Source organism: Corvus kubaryi, unplaced genomic scaffold, assembly GCF_017639235.1.
Source record: "Corvus kubaryi isolate FWS band 111438036 unplaced genomic scaffold, C.kubaryi_AGA036_p1.0 37382, whole genome shotgun sequence".
Taxonomy (NCBI): Eukaryota; Metazoa; Chordata; class Aves; order Passeriformes; family Corvidae; genus Corvus; species Corvus kubaryi.
In genome coordinates, this window is record NW_024581124.1 from 7876941 (window position 1) to 7900332 (window position 23392).

At 41.6% G+C, this 23392-nt stretch overlaps 1 protein-coding gene across 3 annotated transcripts in view; it reads left to right on the top strand.

Annotated features, from left to right (window-relative positions):
- The first annotated feature begins 954 nt into the window (after nt 1–954).
- Nucleotides 955–23392, top strand: part of ADGRD1 (adhesion G protein-coupled receptor D1) — a 137189-nt gene continuing 114751 nt past the window's right edge. Inside the window, exons 1-12 of one of the 3 annotated variants that reach the window (XM_042034849.1) lie at nt 955–1627; nt 1724–1760; nt 4852–4935; nt 8124–8219; nt 10647–10769; nt 12659–12838; nt 14027–14281; nt 16605–16669; nt 16863–17018; nt 19682–19741; nt 21065–21182; nt 22083–22193. In XM_042034849.1, coding sequence (XP_041890783.1) covers nt 1559–1627; nt 1724–1760; nt 4852–4935; nt 8124–8219; nt 10647–10769; nt 12659–12838; nt 14027–14281; nt 16605–16669; nt 16863–17018; nt 19682–19741; nt 21065–21182; nt 22083–22193 — 1354 coding nt within the window. In that variant the 5' untranslated portion in view covers nt 955–1558. The remainder of the gene's footprint in view (nt 1628–1723; nt 1761–4851; nt 4936–8123; nt 8220–10646; nt 10770–12658; nt 12839–14026; nt 14282–16604; nt 16670–16862; nt 17019–19681; nt 19742–21064; nt 21183–22082; nt 22194–23392) is intronic. The other 2 variants (XM_042034847.1, XM_042034848.1) reach the window with 2 other exon arrangements.

Genomic DNA, 23392 nt, shown 5'->3' on the forward strand with positions numbered 1-23392 from the left:
AGTGGCATGCACGGAAATCACTTTCCTGTAGGTCAGAATCTTGTCCATTCATTGATCTTAAGCAAAGAATATTTCACTGCATGAGTGGGCCATGTATTTACACAACTTCTGGCAAAAGAAAAGGTAAATAAAATAATCTGGGTTTTGTTGCGATATTAGCATGTTATAATTCTGATTTTTAGTTTCTGATATTGCCTACATCACCTTTAAGTGGCCCGTGTGAGGATAAAGAAGGGGTTGATAGGAAAATGCAGGGAAAAAATTAAGAGGGGTGGAAAGCTTATCAAATTTTGTTTAAAATATTACTCTTTCACCTTTTTGGCTGAAAATAAAGAACTTGGAGAGAACTGAAAATAAAATTTTACCATAGAAGAGCAGAGTAAATGAAGAATATCAGCTAGTTCTGGCTGCTATTTTTCTGTTATGTATAAAATGCTGATTGATATTTGTGGCATTGTTTGGAATGCAATTGGGAAACTCTTATAAAATTACTTACATGTAATTATTTTTATTAAAATAAGAAGTAAAGTAGCAGCTACAGAAGGTTTTTTTCGAGATTTGTGTAACTCTGAGGAAGCTGGTGAAATAGGCAATGCCTCAGTTTCCCCTGCTTGGTGCAGATAAGGTAAAAACAAACCCTTGGAGCGCCGTGCGATTTCAATCAGTGGCTTTTTTAAAGCTTTCTTTGGACAGAAACACAACTTGTGCTTTTTAAAATAAATAGATGGCAGCTTTCCTTCGAAAATCTCTCTTCTTTTTCTGGAGTGTTTGAATTGTGGGCGCTCGCTGTGGCCTCGATCCCTCCGCAGGTGCGCGGATTTTGGGGAGCACTGCGCTCCCCTCTCTCTCTCTCTCTGCTGGAGCTCCGGGACTGGGTCCCAGCGGCTCCTGGCTGCTCGTAGGACCCAGAGAGGAGCAGCAGCAGCGGGATATAAATAGAGATAAACAGAGCCCAGAATGGGACAGAGCTGGAGGAGAGAGCGTGACATCACCCGGACTCGCTCTCCACCCAAAAGGATCCGGGCTGGAGGTGCAAACGTGAGCGGGACGGGCGAGCAGCTCGCGGCTCTTTTCAGCTCATTTCGGCTCATTTCGGAGGGCAGAGGGAGTTTTCCGGCCGGGGTGCAATAAGGAAGTGCCTTTCCCTGCCAGCACAGCTACAACTGCCTCCAGACCTCTGACAGCTGAAAGGAATTGCAAGGGAAACAGAGCCCCAGGGAGAAAGTTGCAAACAAGATCTTTTCTTTTTGGCACAGATTGGAACAGAAGTATTTGACTTCTTTCCACGGAACAGCACAACTTCGGGATTTGATGCACTTTTCTTTGAATTTTCTGCCAGTCATGGTTATTTATTCAGAGTTAAATGAAGATACCGAAGGGTGAAGCAAGAAAATACTACTTGAAGGGTCTGGAAGGATATTTTGCCATCACTAAAGGAATGGACTTTTGAACTTGCATGGAAAATGTCCTTTCTAATACCAAAAGTAGCAACGGAAAACTTATGATTGAAATCTTACAGGAATTTGATTTCAACTGTACTTTTAACCTTAAATAGACCATGGAGAGTTTATTATCTCTACTCTGTTGCCATTATTCTTTGCTCATTTTGTTTCAGCAAAAATATCAGGTAATATTCTGAATATAGTCAGTTTTGAGATATGCTTGGGTTTTTCCGAGCAAGTTTTGCCTCACTGTGTCTCATTGTGTAATGTTTTGTGTGCAGGTGTACGGAAACTATTCCCAGCTACCCAAACACCCAGGTAAGGAATGCTCTATTTACACTATGTCAATGTGCTTAAATATTTATTTGCTTTTTTTCAGTTTGTACTTTTTTTTATTTCCTTAGTAGCCCCCAAGAAACTGAGCCCATGTTTGAATGTCAGCTCTGTATTAAAAATTGATAGTCCAAAGTATCAGACTGTCCCAGTTTAAATTCAGTACCCTACTCACTGAATATTCTGAATAGAAATACATTTGGAGAAAAATGGCTTGTATTTGGTATGTGGAAAAGTCCTATATACACTTGTTTATCATTACTTTCCTTGAGTGTAAGTTTCTGAATCAGATCTCTACACAGACTATTTTCTTTTCTTCCCCTCACTGTTCAGCATTTTCAATTCAATGATTTACCGTTGGATTTGCCAGCTTGTACACTTTGCAGCATTCTGGCGTGGCTTCAAGTCCTCTACCCTCCCTCCTCCCAGCCTTCACACTGCAGTTTAAATCAGTTACAGACAGGATTAAGGATTTCTCGTCTGTTTTCAATGTAAAGAACCTCACTCACAGCTTATAAGGGTCTGTGTGTGTAACTGCAGAATTCTCCTGTTTATGTCAATAGTTTAACCTCAAGCCTCTTGGTGGTGTACAAGTACAATTTTACTGCTGTACCAATTCATGTATTGCTTTGTGCTTCTCAGTTTTAACCATATGTAATTATTTTCAAGTAAAACACAGAGCGATGGAAAAGGCCACGTCTGTTAAAGGAGTAGCTTCAGCCTGATTGATTTCTTTTGCTCCACCTTTGCTCAAAACCAAGAAAAAGAGTCCTATTTCCTAAAAATGAGAGTTTCTGGCTGGTGGAACTAAAGGGGGCAAACCCTCCCGCAGTAAATGGGCGAGTGCCACAGCGCTGGTTTTGTGGTGCAGGGTGTGTGTGGAGGCATCACTGCAGGTGGTACTGGCTGGGTTTGAACCAGGCTGGAGCAAGCCCTGGGATTTTGTTCTGAACGGGGCAGGTGCCTGTGGAAAGGATTTTGTATTCTGGGCAGCAGGTATTTGTTTCCAGAGGTCTTCCCAGGGCTGAAGTGGGGTAAGAGCTGCTGAACTGGGAGCTGGGAAAGCCACCAGAGCAGCGTGGCTCTGGGCAGTTTCCTTTGCTCTGTCTGTATTTCCCTTCCTTGCTCTGTCTATATTTCCCAAAATGGACTTTTGGGTCCATTTTCCCAGCTTTTACATGTAAGCTCCCTGGAATATTGCTCCTCCTCATGAGTTTGTGCCAGCCATGGCAAAGCCTCTGTTGTGCTGCTGCTACTGCTACTAGAGCACTTGTGCTGTGTTGTGACCCCTTGTTTTGGCACCAGATAATTTTCTCCCAGGAGTTTTCTTTTATCTTTTTCTCAATTTTTCTCATGATTTTTTTTCCTACCACCTCTTTTAACTTAAATCCTTTTTTTTCCCCCGGTACCAAAGGGAGATGTTCAGGAGGAGCGTGAGATATTTGCAGATAAGCACAGTGTGAAAGAGCAGGCGTGTCCTGGGCTCTGCACAAGGGAACTGGGGGTCTGATGAACGTGGGATGGAGCAGTATTAGCACAGGTAGTCTGTGTGGGAAATTCATAATTTCCATTTCTTTTACAGAAGCCTGAATATGTTCTTTGAAGGTAGAACTAAACACATACACAGATTTAGCCTATGTAAATGCAAAAACCCTTTTCCTATATCCCATTTCCTCAGTGTTCTTTGCCATGCTCAGCTTGGTTGAGTTTGGGTTGCCTGAAATGTTCAGATTGTGTTTTGTGTGTGCTCATTGTGGGTCATTATTCTCTGGGCAGTGTCCTCATCCTTCCAGTGGCAGCCGTGCCCTTCTCTGTCTTCCAAGCAGTCAAAGGAGATGGATAACCACAGAACCCCATCCATTTCCATGAGACATCCCCATCTTATCTGTCTGTGCTTGTGTTCCCTCCTTGAGGGAGAACCTCTATGACAACTGCAAACATTTAGTTAGGTGGGCTAATAATAGATCCTGAATTAATGAATTCAGTTATGAATCATTTGCTAGATATCTGTGGTATAGTTGACTTTGGAAGCAAGTCTGAGTAGTTCTTGTATCCTCACAAGATGCAGAACTTTGAGTTCTGTTTCCTCAGATCTGTAATTGCTTGTCGTGGAGTTTAGCAATTTTATCAACTTTGCACTCCTAATGAGAAAATACATCTTAGGATCCCACCTGTGTCACACCTCAGAAACTGCACCATGAGGATGGAGGCCATCAAACTGCTCTCCAGGGCAGGCATTAGGCACTTTGAGGATGAAAGTAAAGTTTTTGCACCTTCATATCCGTGGTACAAAATTCTGTTGTGTATCCAGGACATTAAAATGATAGAGCAAGTATCAAACAGGCAAAGTGCTTTGATCTCAAAAGTGAAGAAAGGTGTGGGAAAAACTGCAGAAGTCAAAGGACGCTGCTTGTGACTTGGGTTAATTTGCTCATTAGGTGTGGGGAGATTCTGTACGGTGCTTGACAGCTGGAATGGGGTTTAACAAACTTTTATCTGTCAGCTTCACACCTCGGTCTCTTGCAAGATTGCTTGGGAACGAAAAACGATTGTAGGGCAGAGAACAACAGATAGGGGGTAGCAGAAATCCTTGCTCTCCTTGTCCCTGGCATCCTTTGTGTTACCTCTGGAGGAAGCAGGAGCAGTAATATTTGCTGGAGAGGCTGAACGTTCCCTCGCGCATTCCCATCCCAGTGCTTTGGGCTGTCCACCAGGTGCTTGAAACCTCAATAAAATCTTGAAATTACTCTTGAATGACTCCTCAGCTGTTACTTCAGTGAATGCTGCCAGGTACACGAGCAGAGATTTTGTCAGAGATTGTTACACGTTTTGCAATTAAAATGAAAATCAGTTGGGATTTAAACGCAGGTTTTCTGCAGTGGTTAATCAGTTATATGGCTTTAATCTACTTTGCTGCTTTGATTTATGATCCCGCTTATGTGCCACACTTGATTTACATAAAATATTTGGGTTTACTTAACCTTTTGACGTCTTTTATGGTTATTTTCTGTGGAGACTTGTTGCACACCTGGTTGGTCCTTTATTTAATAATCTTTTAACCTGTGTTTCTTGAAAGGGTTCAAAGTCCTGGCGTCAGCTTCCCATTACTGGCCGTTGGAAGATGTGGATGGAATTCATGAGTTTCGGGATACGAATGGAGGTAGACGGAGCATTCCCTGACAATGGCAATAACAGAACTATCTGTGACTCTCTGTAATTAGAAGGGGGAGCAGGAGAAGAGCAAGGGGTTGACTTTTGTGGCCCAGATGTTGAGATTTTTTTTTCCCAGTTAATGTTTTCACAGTGCTATGATATCCAAATGATGTTGTATTTGTGAGCTGATTTTTATGGAGTATTCTCCAAGGTTTTATGAGCTGTCTGTCCATTGTTGAGGTTATAAAGAGAAAAGGTTTATGATCCAAAGAGTCATTGAAATCACACTGTTATTAGTTGGTTTGGTGCATGCACAGCATGCTCTAGGATGCTCAGTGTCTGAGATCTTTGGCTCTGCAGCAGGGAAATGTCTCCTTCCTTTTGATTTTGGAAGGAGTTAAATGCCTGAGCTCCCCCTGCACTTTTGAGCATTGCATGTAGTGTCTATAGAAAGAAAAGTGTAAGCTCTCCTCTGGATACCTCTCATTCATTTTTATCTGCTCTTGGGTATTTCCTCAAGAGCAGTATTGCAGCATTAGTTCATATTAATTCAATTCTTTTTCCAGCTGGGCAAAATCAGGAGAGATTTGCTGAGGCAAAACTCTCACTGATCTGCAAGAGTTGTAAGGACTGTGGGATCCAGAGGGAATGATACCAAAGGGCTGTTTCCAGGGGTGTCAGGTGATGCAAGGAAGGAGCTCCTCCAGACCCCTCCAGAGTTATGGGCTTGCAGGGCTGTTCCTTCCAGATGAAATGTTCAGCTGAGCTCTGCCTCCTTCTGGGACTCAGAGGTCCCGTAGTAATTTCCACATGAGCTGTTTTTTCTCTGCTGATGCTTTAGCCAATTCCACGTGGTGCTGATGTGCTTCCCCAGTGCTCCTCACACGATGTCTGCTGTGGATTCCCCAGCATTCCCCAAACCTGTGCCCTCCCCAGAACCCCTCTCTCGTGGCTGCCCCAGCTCACAGCAGAGCTGTTCTGTGCTGGTGCAAGGAGTGGCTGCTCTGCTGCCCCTGGGGGCTGCAGTGTCTGTACCCACAAAATCCCTGCAGAAGGTTAAACCAGGAGATGGAGACCTTTACAGCCCTATGTGGAAAACGCTAACAGAAGTGCAGAGTTACTGCTATTCCTTTTATTGTAGAGGTCTTCAAGTATTTTAAGGCTAAACTTTGACCTATCTTTCCACGAAATTTCTGAAAGGAATGAAGTTGCCTGACCAGAAATATATCTGGGCAATATTCTGCTTCCATTAGAAGCTGATGGCAGCATTCTTACTGACTTCAATAGAATAATAATTTGGCTTACAAAAGTTGCCACATAAGTTCTCTAAAAGTGTGTTAAAGTAATCTTCTGACACTGGACTTCCCACAGTTTCAAAAAGAGTGAAGTGCTCTGTATCTAGCACTGTTTTGGCAATCATGTTACAAAGTTGTTTTGAAAGTGCTTGAAAATCACATATATAAAGTATAGCTCTTGGAAAAATAAAATTGCTGTTAGATTGTTTTTCAAGTTTTGTTAAATTACATTATTCCAGCAAAATTCAGAAATATTTTTAGTATCTTGGAAGAGATAAAGCAGAACAGATGAAGTTCCTGATCCTATAAACCTTCGCTTGCAGGAATAGGACTGGCTCTCAAGAGCAATCTCTTTTGACTCCTATTATGACATGGTGTTAAAGAAATTGATAAATGAGCCAGCTGCATGACTTTGCTGAAAAACTTTGGAGGACTTTGTCTTACTATAATTTGCAGGGAATGCCAGTGGCCAGAGGTCCTTTTCTCTGCAGTGCAATTCTGGCAATGCTCAATTCTGTCTTCAGTATTGCACTGGACAGCTCAAATTCCTCTCAGTTGCTTATATTGTGTCTTATAAGACACAGATATTATTTCAGCTGCCTCCAGCAGAGGTTTTATGTATCTCTCTGATATTTGACTTTGATATCTAAGAAATCTTTCTTTATTGTTGTAATCTACTGCAGGTGGCAATTTGCTTGTTTTTGATTCCGTTCTGATTACACAACTCTTCTGTTTATTGCAGAGTCTTTCTTGTTTTTCCACTCATCATATAATGCAATTATTTTCATTCCATGTTTCTCCTCTTAAATCCTTGAAGCATCATAATCTGTCCGTCACGTTAATCCATTTTATTTGTTGAAGTCATTGTGTGTGAAGCCAGATTTATATCTCTCAAAGCATTCGTGTTGTGAGAGTGTGTCAGCAAATTAATGTTTTGGACATCTCAGCACTAGAAGCAATTGAAGGGAAACAATCAGCTCAAAATACAGCAAATAAAAAGAAAGTGGCCATACTCAGGTTTTTCATCTGACCCCGTGTTTTCCATGCATTTTTATCTTGAGGTTTTTGTGTGTATTTTTCTTTTCCTAAGAGCATTTGTCTTTTTGTTCTGTGAGCTCAGTTGGTCTAAATCCCAAATCAATGTCTCTCCATCTACTTTCATGGGCTTTTCATCAAGCTTTATTTGCCTGCCCAGGGTAAACAATTACAGTGTTCAAGATACTGTTAAATTTTCAAAATCAGAAAAGAAAGTTAGAGAATAAAGCTTTATTGTCAGATATAAAAAAGTTGGGGCTTTTCTTATATTTAGTGGAGTTTCTTGCATTTTAATTTGTGCCCATTGCTCTTATCTGCTCACTGGGTGCAAATAAGGAGAGCCTGGCTCTGTCTTTACATCTCCAGCTGTGCATTTTTACACCCTGATGAGACCCTGAGCCCTCAGGTCTCTGGGCTGAGCAGTCCCAGCACTCTCAGCCTGTCCCTGGCCTTGCTCCAGCATGTCCATGTCTCTCTTCTACTGGGGCGCCCAGAGCTGGACACGGGGCTTGAACTGCCATGGCTTTTGCACCACTATAATGATTTTTATTTTACATGCAGTGTTCTTTGCCAACAGGAATATATGACAGAGCCCTTCATCTGCAGTTGGATTTTTTATAGTTTTTTCTTTTCAGTAACTGTGAAGGAAACGTTATTTTAGTGATACTGCATTCCCTTGTGCAGGTGAAGCCCATGACACGCCCAGCTCCTCAGGAGAAGTGCTTGTGTGATGATTTTAAAGGCCACTCATCAACAAATCTCTGATTTGTGCTGTGTTGAGAGATATGAACTGGCCAATTCATTACTGATTATGTTTATTCATTGTTTTGCTTATTTGCTTATTTTCTTTTGTTGTTCCACCCAGCTCTAAGAATCCACAACTTCACTGTGCTTCCTTCCCATAACTCTACCTTTGTATATACCAATGACTCTGCCTACTCTAACTTCTCTGCAACTGTAGGTGAGGATTTACGCGGTTTTTTTTGTTCTGCATTTGTCAGGTTTGGATGGTTCTTGTAACACTGGATTCAGAGTTAACTCTGAGTTTTGGTTCAAGGGTCATGTGGTAAAGTCTGTTTATTGTTACTACACTGTCAGACGTTATTGGGAAAGCGCTCCTGCAATGTTACCTGGATTGCTGGAATGCTGGGAGCATTCCCCACGTGAATCCCATGGGAGGATGGGCCCCAAGGCTTCTCCAAAACCTAAAAAAAATTCTATTAGGCTTAAAAGGAACAGCAGTGACACTTCAGAGGAACATATGAGAATAAACAGGTTAATTTTTTTCTTGTCTTTCAAGGCTAAAATGGAAAAGAATCCCTCTGTTTTCCACTGTTTCATGATAGCTTTTAGAGGACATATTAAGAAAGACAAATGCAAGCAAATTTGCAAAGCCTGGAAGTGAGATCTTGTCAGTCATGACAGCCTTGGTTAACATGAAGGTTTATTTTGGTTTGTTTTTATGAGAAGCGATATCTGTATATATTTGTCCTTTTATTAGTTTTTTTTAATATCAACACACTAGTGGATTGGAGCAAGAACAGAAAATGACACCTCACCAGGCAGAAGACTGACAGACTGCAAACCAGTTACAGCTGCAGCAGCTTAGAGTCACTTAATTTCAGTCACTTGCATTTGTGCTGTGTAGGTGCAATTGAAATGTGACCTCGTGCCCACTTTACACTTAGGTATTAACTCACATCAAGCTGTTGGAAAATCTGACCGAAGGAGAAGGATGGAAACGGTAAAACTGTCATTTGGGCTGCTCAGATAGTAAGAATTTTATATTGGAATACTAAACCCACTGTTTTTTTACTCTCTAACAGTAAAGGTATGCTGGCAAATGCAAACTCTATTAATGATGAACTTCAAATGACCCTAATTCCTTTCAGTCCTCTCTTATCTGCTTTATAGACCATTTGCATAGTTCTCACATAATAAAATATGTTCAATGGGAACATTATAAAGAGTGACACCAATGGCAAAGGAAATGCTAAGGAAACAGAAATGCATTACCTTATGGGAATTTTTCTGGGGTAGATGAATTTGTAATTCCCATGCCTTGAGAAGAACTTAGAAATGCTTGATCTGCTCCACAGTACACAGTCACATTTTTAAAAGAAACTGAATTTTATCTGTCAGTTAGCGGCAGGACTTGATGATCCCCTCCTCAAAGGGAGGGGAAGATACCTGAAAACTGACATTTAAATAAGGATTTGGAATGAACCAAGAGAATATTGACACTTGCATTTACTGCATTCATTCAGAAAAGGAAAATGTATTCTCACTGCTGGAGTTCCCTTGGAGCAGCTCTTCTCTCCATATTTTTCCAGAAGAAATTATGAAGAAGGGAGCTAAAATGAAGGTTCTGGATCTCCACAGTCCTTACAGAAATGCCACCCCAAACAATGGTGGTAACACAAAACCCCACACAGAGCAATTAACATTCTGCCTGCTCAGGAACAGACAATTTCATATTCCATGTTCTGTGGAGTGAGGGCACTTTAACACAGCAGAATGTTTCGATTGTGATTTTTGATTGTGATTTCCCATTGTGCTCATTGCTAAAATCAGTCAGGACAAATGAGAACAGCTTCCCATCATCATCTGTCAGCTGCACTCTCAGACCTCAGAGAGGTTCCTGTAGTAAACAAGCGTCAGGTTTTTTGTGTTAGGAGGATTCATGTGCTCTAGCTGTTAGGAGATGAATCAACAGTGCTTTTCTTTGGGAGGGAACACAGCAAAATCACAAGAAAATTAGTCATTATCCATGTTAGACAAAGAAATTGCCTTTCCAAGTGACAAGGATACCACAACAAATGATGACTGAAAAGAAGATAATTTCTGTCTTGTGAGTGTACATCAAGTAAATTTCCATTGAGTTAGTTTTTAGTGAAAAGTGGGGTTTGATCACTAATTTGCCCTTCCAAAAAAATCCCACTATTTTGTTACATTTTAATTGGTTAAAGAATTTCTTTACTCTCTCAGCTTAACAGTAAGACACCTCTAGGAAGTATCTCAGAACTCTGGAAAGCATAAAGTTTACTCAGATTACTTTAAAATAATCATTTTTGGGTGTACGGCTTCTGTCAAACAGTCTTAGTTAACCACAGAGCTGAGTGGATATAACATTTGCAAACTTGAAACAATAGAGATCTCTGTGTGGTCTTTAGGAAATACAGCAGCAAACCACTGACAAACCGGAGCAAACAAAAAGAAACTGAACAAACTGAAACAAAAACTACCACAAAGGAAAACAAACACAAAAATAACAAAAACATATAGCTGGAACAAGAGAAACATCTGAGCTATAGGAGTCTGTTAAACTCGTGTTTCCAGGAAGTTTTCCTTTATGTAAATGTTAAACTGTATTTTGCTTTTGCTTTAGATATTGTAGAAGGAATGGTGAACAAAGGAATTTATGTCACTAAAAAGAAAGGAGTCACCTTTCTCTTCTTTGGAAGTTATCGAAATTCTTGCATTAGTAATCCAGAGGCTTGTGGACCTGAAGGTGAGCAAATTCATTAATTATTATTGACTTTTCTTTTGCTGCCGAATTATGTTATTCAATAGTCATTGTTCCTTTCCTCCTTGGAAAGAAATCTAAAAGTCTTACTTGACAATTTATTGACTTTTAAAAAAATTGGGAGTTGGTTGCTGAAAATTTAGTCTTTTCTAACTGCAATTTAAATTAGAACTGATTACAGCTACTCAGGTTCAGTGTGGCCTCTTAGCAGGAACAAGCTTGGGGTTTTTAGATTTCTCTCTAGAGTTAAGAAAATTTTTAGGACTCTGGAGTTATGGAATCCATTTTTCCTCATAGATGCTTAAATCTCTTCATTCTGTTTCTCTTCCCTCTCCATTGGGTTAGGATCACAAAACGCCGGGTTCGACAAGTGTTAGTTACAGAGGATGATTAAAACTGCGTGAGACATTCCAAACAAACGTTTGCCCGGTCACTAACACAGGGCATTCACTAGGGATTTGAAATTCCACAGAAATGGAAGGTTCCATAGAGAATGGGGGCTCTCTACGAACTCCAGCAGTCCCTAAACTTGAGCAGCATTGTTAATATTGAATTTTCTTGCTTTCATTGATTCAGGCCATCCTTCAGATGGGTAACATAGCTTGAAATAGGATCTTTTGTTTGAGCTGCTGAAGCAAAAGCTGCTTGTGAACTTCGTAAGCAAGTAGGAGACACTCTGAGAGCAGCTGCTACCCGAGAGTGTTAGAAAAAGGAATTCAGTATCCTACTGCAGGTGTATTTCGTGATACGTGCTGTATCTTTTCATACTTTTTTTCGTGCCACTGGGAAATAAAAATCATCAGGAAGTCACATTTTTTCAACATCTATAGTATAACATAACAATCAGAATAAATAATTTTTATAGTACCAGAGCAATTCCAGTATCTCACAAACAAGAACATTAAAGGCATAAAACACTGCAATGTTCAGTAGATAAAATGTGAGGAGAAGAAATCATATAAACAATAAACACTGAGTCACTGTAGTGGGTATTAATATAAGCCAAAAAAAAGAAAAAAGCCAACACCCTTTTGTCTGAAGAGCGTGGCTGTGTTTTTTTCAAATCAAATGCACCTGTCCAAGGGTAAGGTGTAATTTTATTCCAGCTGCTGTTGTTTAACCATCCCTTGATGTGTTTGTTGTGTTTGTGTGAAGCTGGTGTCAAGCACACTCAACCAGGGAATGTGTCCTGAAAGGGCGTTGGGATCTTTCCAGATGAAATGCAACAACCCATGACACAAAAATCCCGGTGTTTCTTCTAAGGCTGAATTTTGTAACATTTCAGGACTATTATTTTCACTTGAGAAAACAAATTCTTCTTGCTTTTGAAATGTTGAGACATTCTTCCCCCACTTTGCTCCTTCCCAAGCAATCTTTAAACAATGGTTTTCTGTAAGCACTTTCGGGCTCATTGAAGTGGCATTTTCAGTCAAAAGAAACATTTGTGAAAGATGCAAGAGAATGTTCTCTATTCATTGGTTTGAACTCTTCACAGAAGCTGTGTCTAGTCAACATATGTGAAGTTGAAATAAAAAAATATTTTAAAAAGCATCCCTGTAAAAAGTAGAAGATGTGTGTTTATCGTGCGTTTAATTTTTTATTTGTAGTTTCAGAATTTCCTGATCCAAAGTACACATAAGGGCTGAGTTCCAGTTTTCTTGTGGCTACAGGGTAGTACAATAGGAAAACTAAGGGAGAGATGTTTATTTGGCTTTAACTGCTAGAGCATTGTTGATTTTAAAAATGCTGTCCTGGTTTATGCCATCCGATGATCTCTCCTCAGAAGCATTCCCGCTGTCTGTGTTCTACATATTGGAAATTTTTAATTGCACTCATTTTTCTCATTAAAGTCTCCTCTCCCTTGCTTTCATCAGGAGTAACATTCTCCTTTTTCTGGAAGACTCAAGACCAGCAGGCTAAACTTCTCCCTGCCTCTGGTGGACGAGTAATTTCCAGTGGTTTCAAAATCTGTTCAAACGAAGGTGAAGGCTCTGTGGAATTTTACACCCGTGGGAATGCAATGATGAAGTGGAAAGCAAGCTTTAGTCCACCAGGTAAAGTTTACATATTTAAAAAAACCCCAGTTTCTTTGTTACATTTCACTTTATTCTTGCAGTCAGAGGTAGTGACAAGAGCACAACTTCAGGAAAGAAAAGTGGGTATATAAAAATAGCCACAGACCTCTGTGCTTAAGAATTCTCTTGGTGTGGGGAGGGAGTGATAAAGTGCACACTGAAAAGCAGCAGTACTGTCCTATGGAACATTTGCCATTCAGCAGCAGCCCTTGGATCCAGCTTGCAGTGGTTTCTGGAGTGGAGTCCTTATTGACATCAGTGTGTCCATGCGTGTTTAGATGGAAACATGAGCAAAGAATGCAGATTAATCCCTGACAGCTCCCAGTGTATTCTGAAGCTGGTGGGCTGTTCTCTGCTGCCTGCTAAATTAAGGCTTTATTTGGTAACTCTCTAACTGGCTGTTTGGTGCTTTCATAATCCTGTTTTCTGTGGAGTGTCAGGTTTTCTATGCCAAGCCATAGTATTAACAAACATTTTGGTGTATCACGTATCTCACTGCTTCTATCCAAACTGTGTGTTGTTGGGAGCAGTAATATCTACTGACCAGAACAAATTCTGGTCTTCTAGTAATGCTAATGGCATTCCATAAATATTTTCTTGCCCTAATTTGCCTACCTATCCATTGTTAAAGTATGACTCATGGTAGCAGTTTTATAAAGCTTAATGAATCAGTTTAGAAATCTTATTTTAAGAGAAAAGCTGCTAAATGTCAAGAAAAATTCACAGTTTGTGGACTATCCAATCCAAATGAAAATTAATATTATGTTTTCTGCCTCTCGAACATAACAAAGGAACTGTGACAACTTTTGAGCAGTTTATTTGCTTGTTCTCCAGCTCTTGCAGTCTTTGTGCCGCTCTTGCTGAGCTGAGTTTTGAGGCAGTACTGAAGAGACCTCAAATCTTGGCCAGTAACACTCAGCAGGCGTAATTTATGGAGCTGCAGTGAGCTCAGGTTCAGACAAAAGCTGACGGGCATCCTGCCAAGGCATGGGCTTCCCCAGGGGGGTAAAGATTGATATACACGGGATCAGCATTCAATAATTCACTCTGAGCACTTCCTAAGCAGCTCCATGGCATTGCAAAAGTCAGCAAAACCACATCCAGCAGGAGAAAGGCTCTGAATGGAATTGATTCATGGATTTTGCTGTGACTTTTAATGCTTTGCAGGTCCTTATTGGACTCATATTCTCTTTACTTGGAAGTCAAGAGAAGGACTGAAGGTCTATGTCAATGGGACTCTGAACAGCACTGATCCAGACGGGAAAGTTTTCTACGATTACGGAGACCCCGGCGCGAATCTCCTGACTGGGACAGAGGGGGATCAGACCAAGCGTTACGTGAACGGGGCGTTCGATGAATTCGTCATCTGGGAAAGGGCCCTGACCCCGCACGAGATTGAGCAGTACTTTACAGCTGCCATTGGTGAGTAGGAGCACTGCTGCAGCCCATCAGCTGCCAGGATGCTGACTTTGAAGCATTCAGTGTGCAGGACTTGTGTTTGTTTTACATCTCTTTGCTATTGGATAGAGCTTGTAGAGGCAGAAAAAGTCAGGGATGAATGTCACTGGAACACTCAGCTGTCTTTGGATGTGCAGTCCTCTTTCCTTGGGTTCTAGCTCCTCACCTGAAGTGATAGAGACTTAATAACTCACGTTTGCTTGTGAACCAAAAGGAGAGATCAGCTGAAATGTAATAGAACTTCTGATGCATGCCTGGAAATGAGGATGTCTGTGTTTGTGACTTCCAGGTTTGATTACACTAATCAAATATGTACAAAATACATTTTATAAAAAATTAAAGGATAAACTAGCTTGTGTACAATTGAAGTCGGCACAATAGAAAACCTTTCACCTATGGGTATATAATGAAGCAATCGATTTGATTTGCCACAAAAATTGTGGCAAATAAAATAAGTTTTGCTAAGTTTTTTATATTAAACCCTTTTTATTTTAAGAAATTATTCCCATGAAAGTCTTCAAAACTTCTGATTGGGGTAGTATTCATTTGGTAGTCATTTGATGCAGGAAATGGCTTTAAAATCTTTAAAAAGTTTATAATGCCCCGGTCATGGTGGAAAAAATGCTTTTGTATTTGGCTGCTGTATCTTTCACAACAATTGAGGGTTACTATAACACTGTCCAGCCCAAAGCTACCATTAATCACACTCTTTGATTAATGTACTAAAGAAGAATGTTGTGTTGCTAAACTCAAGAGCAGCAGATTTTCAGATGTCCCCAATTCATCAATTTGTGTGCCCTGTTCCACTGTCAGGGAAGTATGGCTTAAATAAATACAGGGAGAACTCTTTTTTTAACCCCCTGAATTCTTGTGAACTCCCAGCACTCACCCTCTGATCCCTCCATCCTCCCATCTCCCCTCTGACAAATCAGGGCATCATGGAAAGCCCTTTCCACAGAAGCAAGTCCTGTTCAGGGCTCCAGTTTCTACTCCTTTCCTCTACTTTGGTTTGGGAAGGTCTTAGTGGGGCTCAAAATCTCTGACTGCTGGACATTAATGTTTTTTTAGCTCCCTTCTGAAGCCCTGCAGAAAGTTTTGGGCTGAAGTCCAGATTCTGCTGAAGTCCAAATTTTTTAACAGTTGTACAGAATTTTTCCTGCATCCCACCTTTAATCCCTGCTGGTTTTTAGGAGGCTGTGCAGCAAACTCCTTGGTTTACACATTGAGATGTTCATGCCATGAGCTTCTGTGAGTTTACTGCAATTTGCATGGCATTAATTGTTGTGTTGATGGGCTTTTTCCCTAAACTCCTAGTTCACAGATTTTTCAGTGTCATGTGGAACTATCAGAATGCTGTGAAAAATAAATTTATAGACTCTTAATTCAAAGTGAAGCTTGATGTGTATTTTCTAGGGACTTAGGAATTAAAATGTAAAGGGATGCCAGGTATATATTCTTTTTAGTTAGTCAGAAGAATTCCAAGCCAACATTATTTTAACATGATCAGGTGTTTTGGAGCACTTGAGAAATGGGGAAGTTTAATCTTTGGCTTTTCTCCTCAAAGACTGATCAGATTTTATAAAATTTCCCACTTAATGTATGAAATCAGAACATTCTTAGAGGAAGCAATGGGTATTACAATAGTAATCAATGTAGTAAAGAAAGGTTTTTATATCTATTGATTGATTTTGGAGGATTTACAGCAGGGTTGAAGAGGGGTGATGTGCTTTGACATAAGAAACTTAATAGGACAGAATGTTTTTTAATTGAATGGATAATCATGTTCCTTTTGGATCTGCGAGAGAAACGTGTCCTGTGTATGCAGCTAACATTGGGTGGCACTGAAATCCCACACTCCTGGCAAATAATAACTAGTAAGATGTAGATTAGAAGAAAATTTTATTTCTCTGTCGCAAATGACTAATAAATCACTTTGCACAGAAAGGAATCAATATTTTTAAAATGGAGCAACTGGAAGCTGTCCAAAATCAGGTTTATTCTTTCTGTCTTGACAAGTAATTTATGATATGCTCATATGGTAATTTTCAGTGGATGCAGTGCAAGTGGGGGACACTCGTTAGCAAAGCCTGGCTGATGAACAGCAGCCTTGCTGTGCTTGATACCAGCCTGCAAGCACCTCAAAGAGATTATCTGTAACATGCTCAAACAGCAAATCTGCTGCTTTCAGTTAGAAATGATTCAGCCTGAAGTGCAAATATATATAAATATGTCTGATATAAAACATTCAGGTTTGTTAGCGCTCTCCTTTGTGTTTGTATTTCCCCAGGTGTGCAGGTTTTGCTTCCTTCGACACTTCCGTGGTCTCTGATGACAACCACTACAAACCCTGTGGTAGGACAGTGCTCAGAACTCTTTTCCATAGTGTCAGAATGTGAATATTACGTGGCCACAGATCCTCCTCCCTCCCTCCCCTCCACTCCCTCCCCTCCCTGGCGTGTGCTGTGCCCCAAGCTCCCGGCTGGGGTCCAGCCCTGAGTGCTGATCCCACGCAGGGTAACTGTGCTGCCTTGTGTCTCTGCTGCAGCTCCCCACCAACGCTTACCACCCCATCATCACCGACCTGAGCCAGGAGAGGGGCAGCTCCTACTCCCCCAGCACCATGCTGGGGTACCTGCAGAACGTGTCCTTCAGCTTGCCCAACAAATCCTTGTCAGAAAACACTGCCCTGAGCCTGACTGAGGTAAGGATGGGCTCCCAGGTGACTCTGATGTTTCTCCAGAACCTGGAATATTGAGTGCAGCTTTGAAAGTTTTTGCTCACTGCAGAAAATACCCATGAAAAAAGCAGTGGCTGCTTTAGGGAGTAGCAGAAGTTGAGTGACAACCAGAGAAAAAAGTTTAAAGGTCTCACTAGTCCTTGGAAATATTATTTAATGCCTTTGGACCTCTCACTACATGGAAGACATAGAGGGGCTAGATCTCTTCTCCCAAATACCAAGGACAAGAAGAAATGGCCTCAAGTGGTGCCAGGGGAGACTTAAATTGGATCTTAAGGAAAAATTCTTCCCTGAAAGGGTTGTCAAGCACTGGAACAGCCTGCCCAGGGAAGTGTGGAGTCACTATCCCTGGAAATATTTAAAGGATGTGTAGATGTGGCACCTGAGGACATGATTTAGTGGTGGCCTTGGCAGTGCTGGGTTAATGGTTGGACTTGGTGGTCTTAGAGGTCTTTTCCAACTTAAACAATTCTGTGATTTTATAGACTATAACTACCTGGAACCATGACCACACATCAAAAACAATCATTTAGCTGAGCAGGAAACAGAGGGGAAAAAAATAATTTGGTAATTTTTTTTCAGCTTTAAGAGTGTCAAATGGTGAATATGTAATTGTGGAAAAAAAAATCAGCATTTTTCTGCAATGGCCCTGCTGATCCAAAATGCAGCAGAGTTTGAAAGGTGCAGAACATAAAAACAGAACACTGTAATCAGAGCAGGGAAGCAGCAGAATGGGTGTTTGCATGAGCTGATGGCAAACGGGGATGCAGGGAGCCCTCTGAGCGTGGCTGCGTCCATCAGGCCCCAGGTAACTGCCCCAAGTGTGGCTTCTGACCTTTGAGAGTCACACCCACACTGGAGGCTCAAAAAGTTAATGACTACTGCTGCCTGTTGGCATTTATGGCTCCTGTAGTAAGCAGGGAGCAAGTCTTGCCTCTCCTCTGACTTCTCTTCTGCAAAGCCACCCATCATTCCCTCGGGACACGCACCCTGCTCTGCCTCGCTGCGCTGGAGGGGGACACTGGACTCGCCCCCTGTGCCCACAGATTACAAATCTCCACTGAAATGGGTTCAAGTAATTTAGTTTATTCAAGCTAATCCTCCCAGGGGAAACAGCAAGAAGGTGTTTTCTGCAGTCTGAGCTGAGAACAAGGGGTCCTGTCCCGCTAACATAAAGTCAGCCTGCTGTAGAGTGATGGGCATCTGATTCCCTGATTTCAGCAGGCTGAAGCCATTATTACAGTAATCAGCTCTGGCCTCGCTGTGATTGTTCCTTTAAGCCTGCGGGTAATTCCAGAGTGACAAGGACGCTTTACTCAGACAAAAAATATAAATAAATGCTTCTGAAAATGACAGGGACAGCAATTGAGAGTTTGTGTTAAAAGCTTAGTGTTTGCAAACTCTAAAGCTTGGATTTCACGGATCACAGTTTAATATGTAGCAAAAGCCCTTCTAAAAAGCTTTAATACGTTGTTTCCTTTGTTTTACTGAAAATTTTGTGTGGGCTCTAAATTGAAAATGGAACATCATCCTGCCAGACACCATACCTGTTTCCCACATCATTTAAGTTGCTGTTTGGTTGCTCATTCATGCTGTCTGATGCTGCTTTGTGTGCCATGAAAGTGATTTGCAGACAGAAATGTGATTATCTTTAGCAGAGCTATTTTGGGAAGCAAATACAAGAGAGCCCTGATCATACACACCGACTCTGTCATTTGTCTGATTGATGGTTAGGCTTTGTATTGTCTGCAGCTAATTCCCTGAAAGACAGGCACCGAGCATGCATGTGATTTTCTCTGAAGTTATCTCTGCCTGATTGTCATATGCCTCACAGCACAAGGAAATTTGATTTAAGTGATATGCAATAAACTTTCTGATTACTGACTCACATTTGTAATGAACTGCTTCTGACAAATCTGACTTGGGTTTTGTCATGTGGTGTCTTCCACATTTCACAGTGGAACTTCACTATATTCATTCCCTGAAGGCATTTTAGTAGATGAGTTTAAGCAGGAAACGTGGGTTTTTTTCTTTTAATGTTCAGTGCAATTTTCTATGCTCCCTTTTCTCCTTCTGTGTGTCCACACCAGCAGGACTCCCCAGAACTGGGGCTGTGTTGTGCTCAGCACTCGGGCAGTGCGTGTCCCAACCCTGGAAGTGTCCAAGGCCAGGTTGAACAGGGCTTGGAGCAGCCTTGGGATAGTGGAGGGTGTCCCTGCCCACAGAAGAGGGGCTGGAACGAGATGATTTTTAAGGTCCCTTTCCAACCCAAACCCTTATATGATTGTGCTGATGTCGTGTGAGTTTAGATAAAATGGGAGGGTAAGTTCACATTGGTCTCAGTCCCAGTGTTAGCTCAGCTGCAGTGTAATGACTGCACTTGGGAGTTACACAGTGGTGGGACTTCTATTAAAATAATTGTTACTTTGAAAAATCACCATGCAGAACATGGTGAGAATGCTGGCAGGTAGAGATGAATTTGGGACTGGAGTGGAAGTAGGCTTGTCATCTTAACATAAACCTATGTCATCTTAACATAAACAAAAAATCCCAACAAAGATCTGCCTTGGATCCTTGCCAGGAGATGTAGCTGATTAATGAATAATCAAGTTTTATTTGTCTTTTAGGCATTTTTAAAAGCTGTTGAAGACTTTATGTTACTGTCCAACTGGATTGATGGACCAGAGGTAAGACAAGTGGGCTTAGATTTGTGGTTTACGTTGGTTATGTGAATTCACTTTACATTGGTTGCATGAATTCACACGGATGAGAACGGAACCAGGTGTCTCTATTATTGTGCTTGCTGGGACTCTTCGGCGCTATGACTTATTTTATCATCTCTCACTGATGAAATACCTGCAGGGTGAATCCAGAAATGTCCTGAGCTTTTTGCTTGAATCTTAAGAGAGCACAGATTTCAGAAGAGAGAGCTTTTAAACTGAGAGAAGGAGAAGCTAAAGCATAGGGAGGTGTCACTGAAGCCTAAAATGCTTTTAAAACAAAATTATGTCTAATTGATTTAAGTTCTTAGCGTAAAGTCCTTGATCATCTCTGGTGTAAATGGATTTCAGATAAAATAGATTTCCTTTTCACTGAAACGTGCATTAACTCTGAGATTTTATGAATCAGTTTTCAGCCTGGAGGGTTAAAGTAGCTTTTATAGTGAGGAGCATTTGAATAAAGATGAAAGAAAGGCCAGGTAGTGCAGAAATATACTTACAGCTTTTACCGGCTGGGCTAGTAGTTCAATGCCTTAGAAAGCCTTGGGCAGCCTAGAGAGGTAGCACGGGCAATCTGGCATTTCAGTAGCTCTAAAAGCGGCAAAATGGTAGCGCAGATCTTTGCTTTGCAGAAGCAAAGAGGGAGAAATATAGCTCCCAGCTTGCCTAATTTCCTGCAATTAGAAGCTTTCAAAAAGAAACAGAAGCACACAGATGTTGGTGGAAAGAGTTGCGGAGCCAAAGAGGGCGGCCCCCACCTTGGTCCTTTCTTTTATTCGGAGAAGGGGAAAGGGGAGGACTGGGGGCAGACCCAGGGTGAGCGGCCAGTCAGACACTGCTAAAGAGTCTGAGTTACATTTGGTTTTGCCCGCTCTTGGAGCGAAGGGGTTCAGAGCACGTGGCAGAGGCAAGTCCTGGCTTGTCTCGGGGAGGGGAAGCTCGGAACTGCCAGCAACAAAGTGGTGTCCTGGCTTGTGTTCCAGGAGAGACCTGGTACCAATCTTGATATATTGTCAAAAAGTCCTGCACAGTTCTTGGCCTCATTTCGCTGAACCCTGGGTTTGATCGACTGTCAGATGCTGATGGGAGCAGCAGTCATTTGGAGCCCTTCTATAAAACCCAGTGTTTGGTGGAGTTACGCTCTGGGTGGCATCGCTTTGTGTAGCGCTTTGTCCGCTGGGTGCGGAAAGGCCCCGCCTGACTTCGAGCAGGGGTTTACTGTGGCACCTCTCACTTGGCGTTGAGCAGAGCAGTTCCTTGGTTCAAACCCTGGTGTCTCTCCCTCCCCAGGCCCCTCTGGTGTTCAGCAGCTTGATCCACACCATCGACACGGTGATGGCTCACATGTCCCGCAACCTGGATGAAAACTCGCTGCCTCTGACTGTCGAGGGCTCCTCATCTGTGGCAGGTGGGGCTTGGCAGAGCTGTTCCCTCTGCACTGCCTGGGTGTCCTGAATGCTCTGTGCTTGCAGCTTCTCCTTTGCCAACACCGAGGAGGAAATCAAAACACACCATTTTCCTCTTTTGAATGCAAAGCTGAGTTTTGTTTGCAGGGAGATGACCGTGCAGTCAGGCTGGAGATAATCGGCTCTGACTGTGCTTGAGCTGCCCAGAGGTCATTTGGGGAGGAATTCAAAATAAGAATTATGTGTGAAGAATCGAGTAATGCTATGCTAATAAAGGGCCTGAGCTTATGTATAGCATGTGGAAGTTTGGGTGCTATAAAGCCTTAGTCTTTGCAAGGAGTTTGCAGGAACCTGAAAATAATAGGAATAGTTTTGACCTTTTCAGAGAATTTTATTTCACTGCTGCTTAGCATCCTAGCACCCTAATTTCATCTGCATCTTTGGATGCTACAGGCATCAAAGGTATTTCATCTGCTCTGGCTGCCTGCTGTGCCTTGTGGAGACCCCTTGTGAGGGCTGAATAACGTGAGCAGTCACCAGGACCATTCATCACTGCGAGTATTCTCTTGGACACCGGGATTCTCAAATGCAGGACTGCAATAATGCCTGCAAATGTCAGTGCAAGGGTGCTGTTAATCTGTTTTGCTTGCCCTGGCAAGCTCAGTCTCTGAGCCTGGGTGAAGTGATCCATGGCACATTAACTGTGCTCATGCCACCTCCTCTGCCATAAAGGACTGAGGTATAAGAGGCAATTCTGGACTTGGGGAATTTACCATATTTTCTGCAAACATCTAGGTTTTAAATCCAAGAGTTGCAATAGCTATTAGGGCAGTCTGGTTAAACAGTCATGTAGACTGAGAGGCTATTGATTTGATGATATTTTTGTTTGGGTTATCACACAGATTACGCTGTGGTCAAAATGCATCCTCAGACCCTGAACAGTTCCCACTATCGATTTCCATCTCGAGGACAGAGTTATATTTCCATTCCCAGTGAAGCTTTTGCTGGAAAAGGTAAGGAAAAAATTAAAGAAAGAAGTGGACTCGTGTGCTCAGGGAATCCTAAAATGATTTTGCTTTAGAACAGGTTTTGGTTCACTTTATTTTCCCGAGTAACTGATTTGATCCCTGTGGGTTGTACAGAGTCTAAGGTAGCAGCAGTGGTCCTATCATACTAACGAGCAATTAATGTGGTAGAGCTTGCAAATTAGGTGAATTAATATTGAATAATAGAGCTGGGCAACAGAGACTGAAGCCATTTAATTTTGACACATTTTTACATCAGAGAAGCCATCGTTTTGTAATTTTTTTTTTTTTAATTATCTGAACTGGTTATTTTTAAGAAATTCTGTGATGTCAGATGAGGTATTACCTATCCCTTCATTCAAAATTGGTCTTCTGTATAAAATTAAACTATAAAATGACAGGTTTAAGCAATAGCAGCTACAGGAACAGAATGAAGATGTAGAATGCACTCATGGCAAAAAGGCAGAACTCAGAAATCCACAACTATGCTAAAATTTTTAAATCTCAAAAAGAAGTATGGCTAAAACCTGCAGCTTTAGTCAAGACTCTAAAATAACAATGTTTGAAGTTAATTATCTATGCTTTACTCAGAGACTGAAGGAACCCGTTTACAAAAGCATCAACCTTCATCCTCAAATCTTTGAAAATCTGACTTACGTGCCCTAAATTCCAACCCACAGAATTTGCTCACCCAGAGGCCTTTCTGCAGTCACCTCTGCTGAGGGATGGTCGGTCCCTCTTTCATAAAGTGCAAAGTTAGCTGAAAATAACCCGTAGTGAGAAATTCTCTGATATTTACTGAACTGTCTGCCTGATCTGTGGTGACAGCTTTGTTTCTTTGCACTGGCAGGGGCTCTGACTGGAGACTGCAAGTCCTCCCAGGTTTGAATAACTATAATTGCAAACCAACTTGTAATGCCAAAAATAGCATGTGAGAGGACTTTTTTCCTTTCCCACTTATATGGTTTCTCACCGTGCAGATTTTCTTTTTTTTCCTTCAGAACATTGTCATGCTTTGTATCCTGAATGATCCAGTGCATTAAATGTTTTACTCTTTTCCAGCTAAAGCTCACTTCTGAGCAATTTCAGCCTTCAGGCCACACTTCCACACTGTCCAGATGAGCTAACCTAAAAAATCTGTTATTTCACCTTAAACAGCTGACACTACAAATACTTGGAACCCAGCA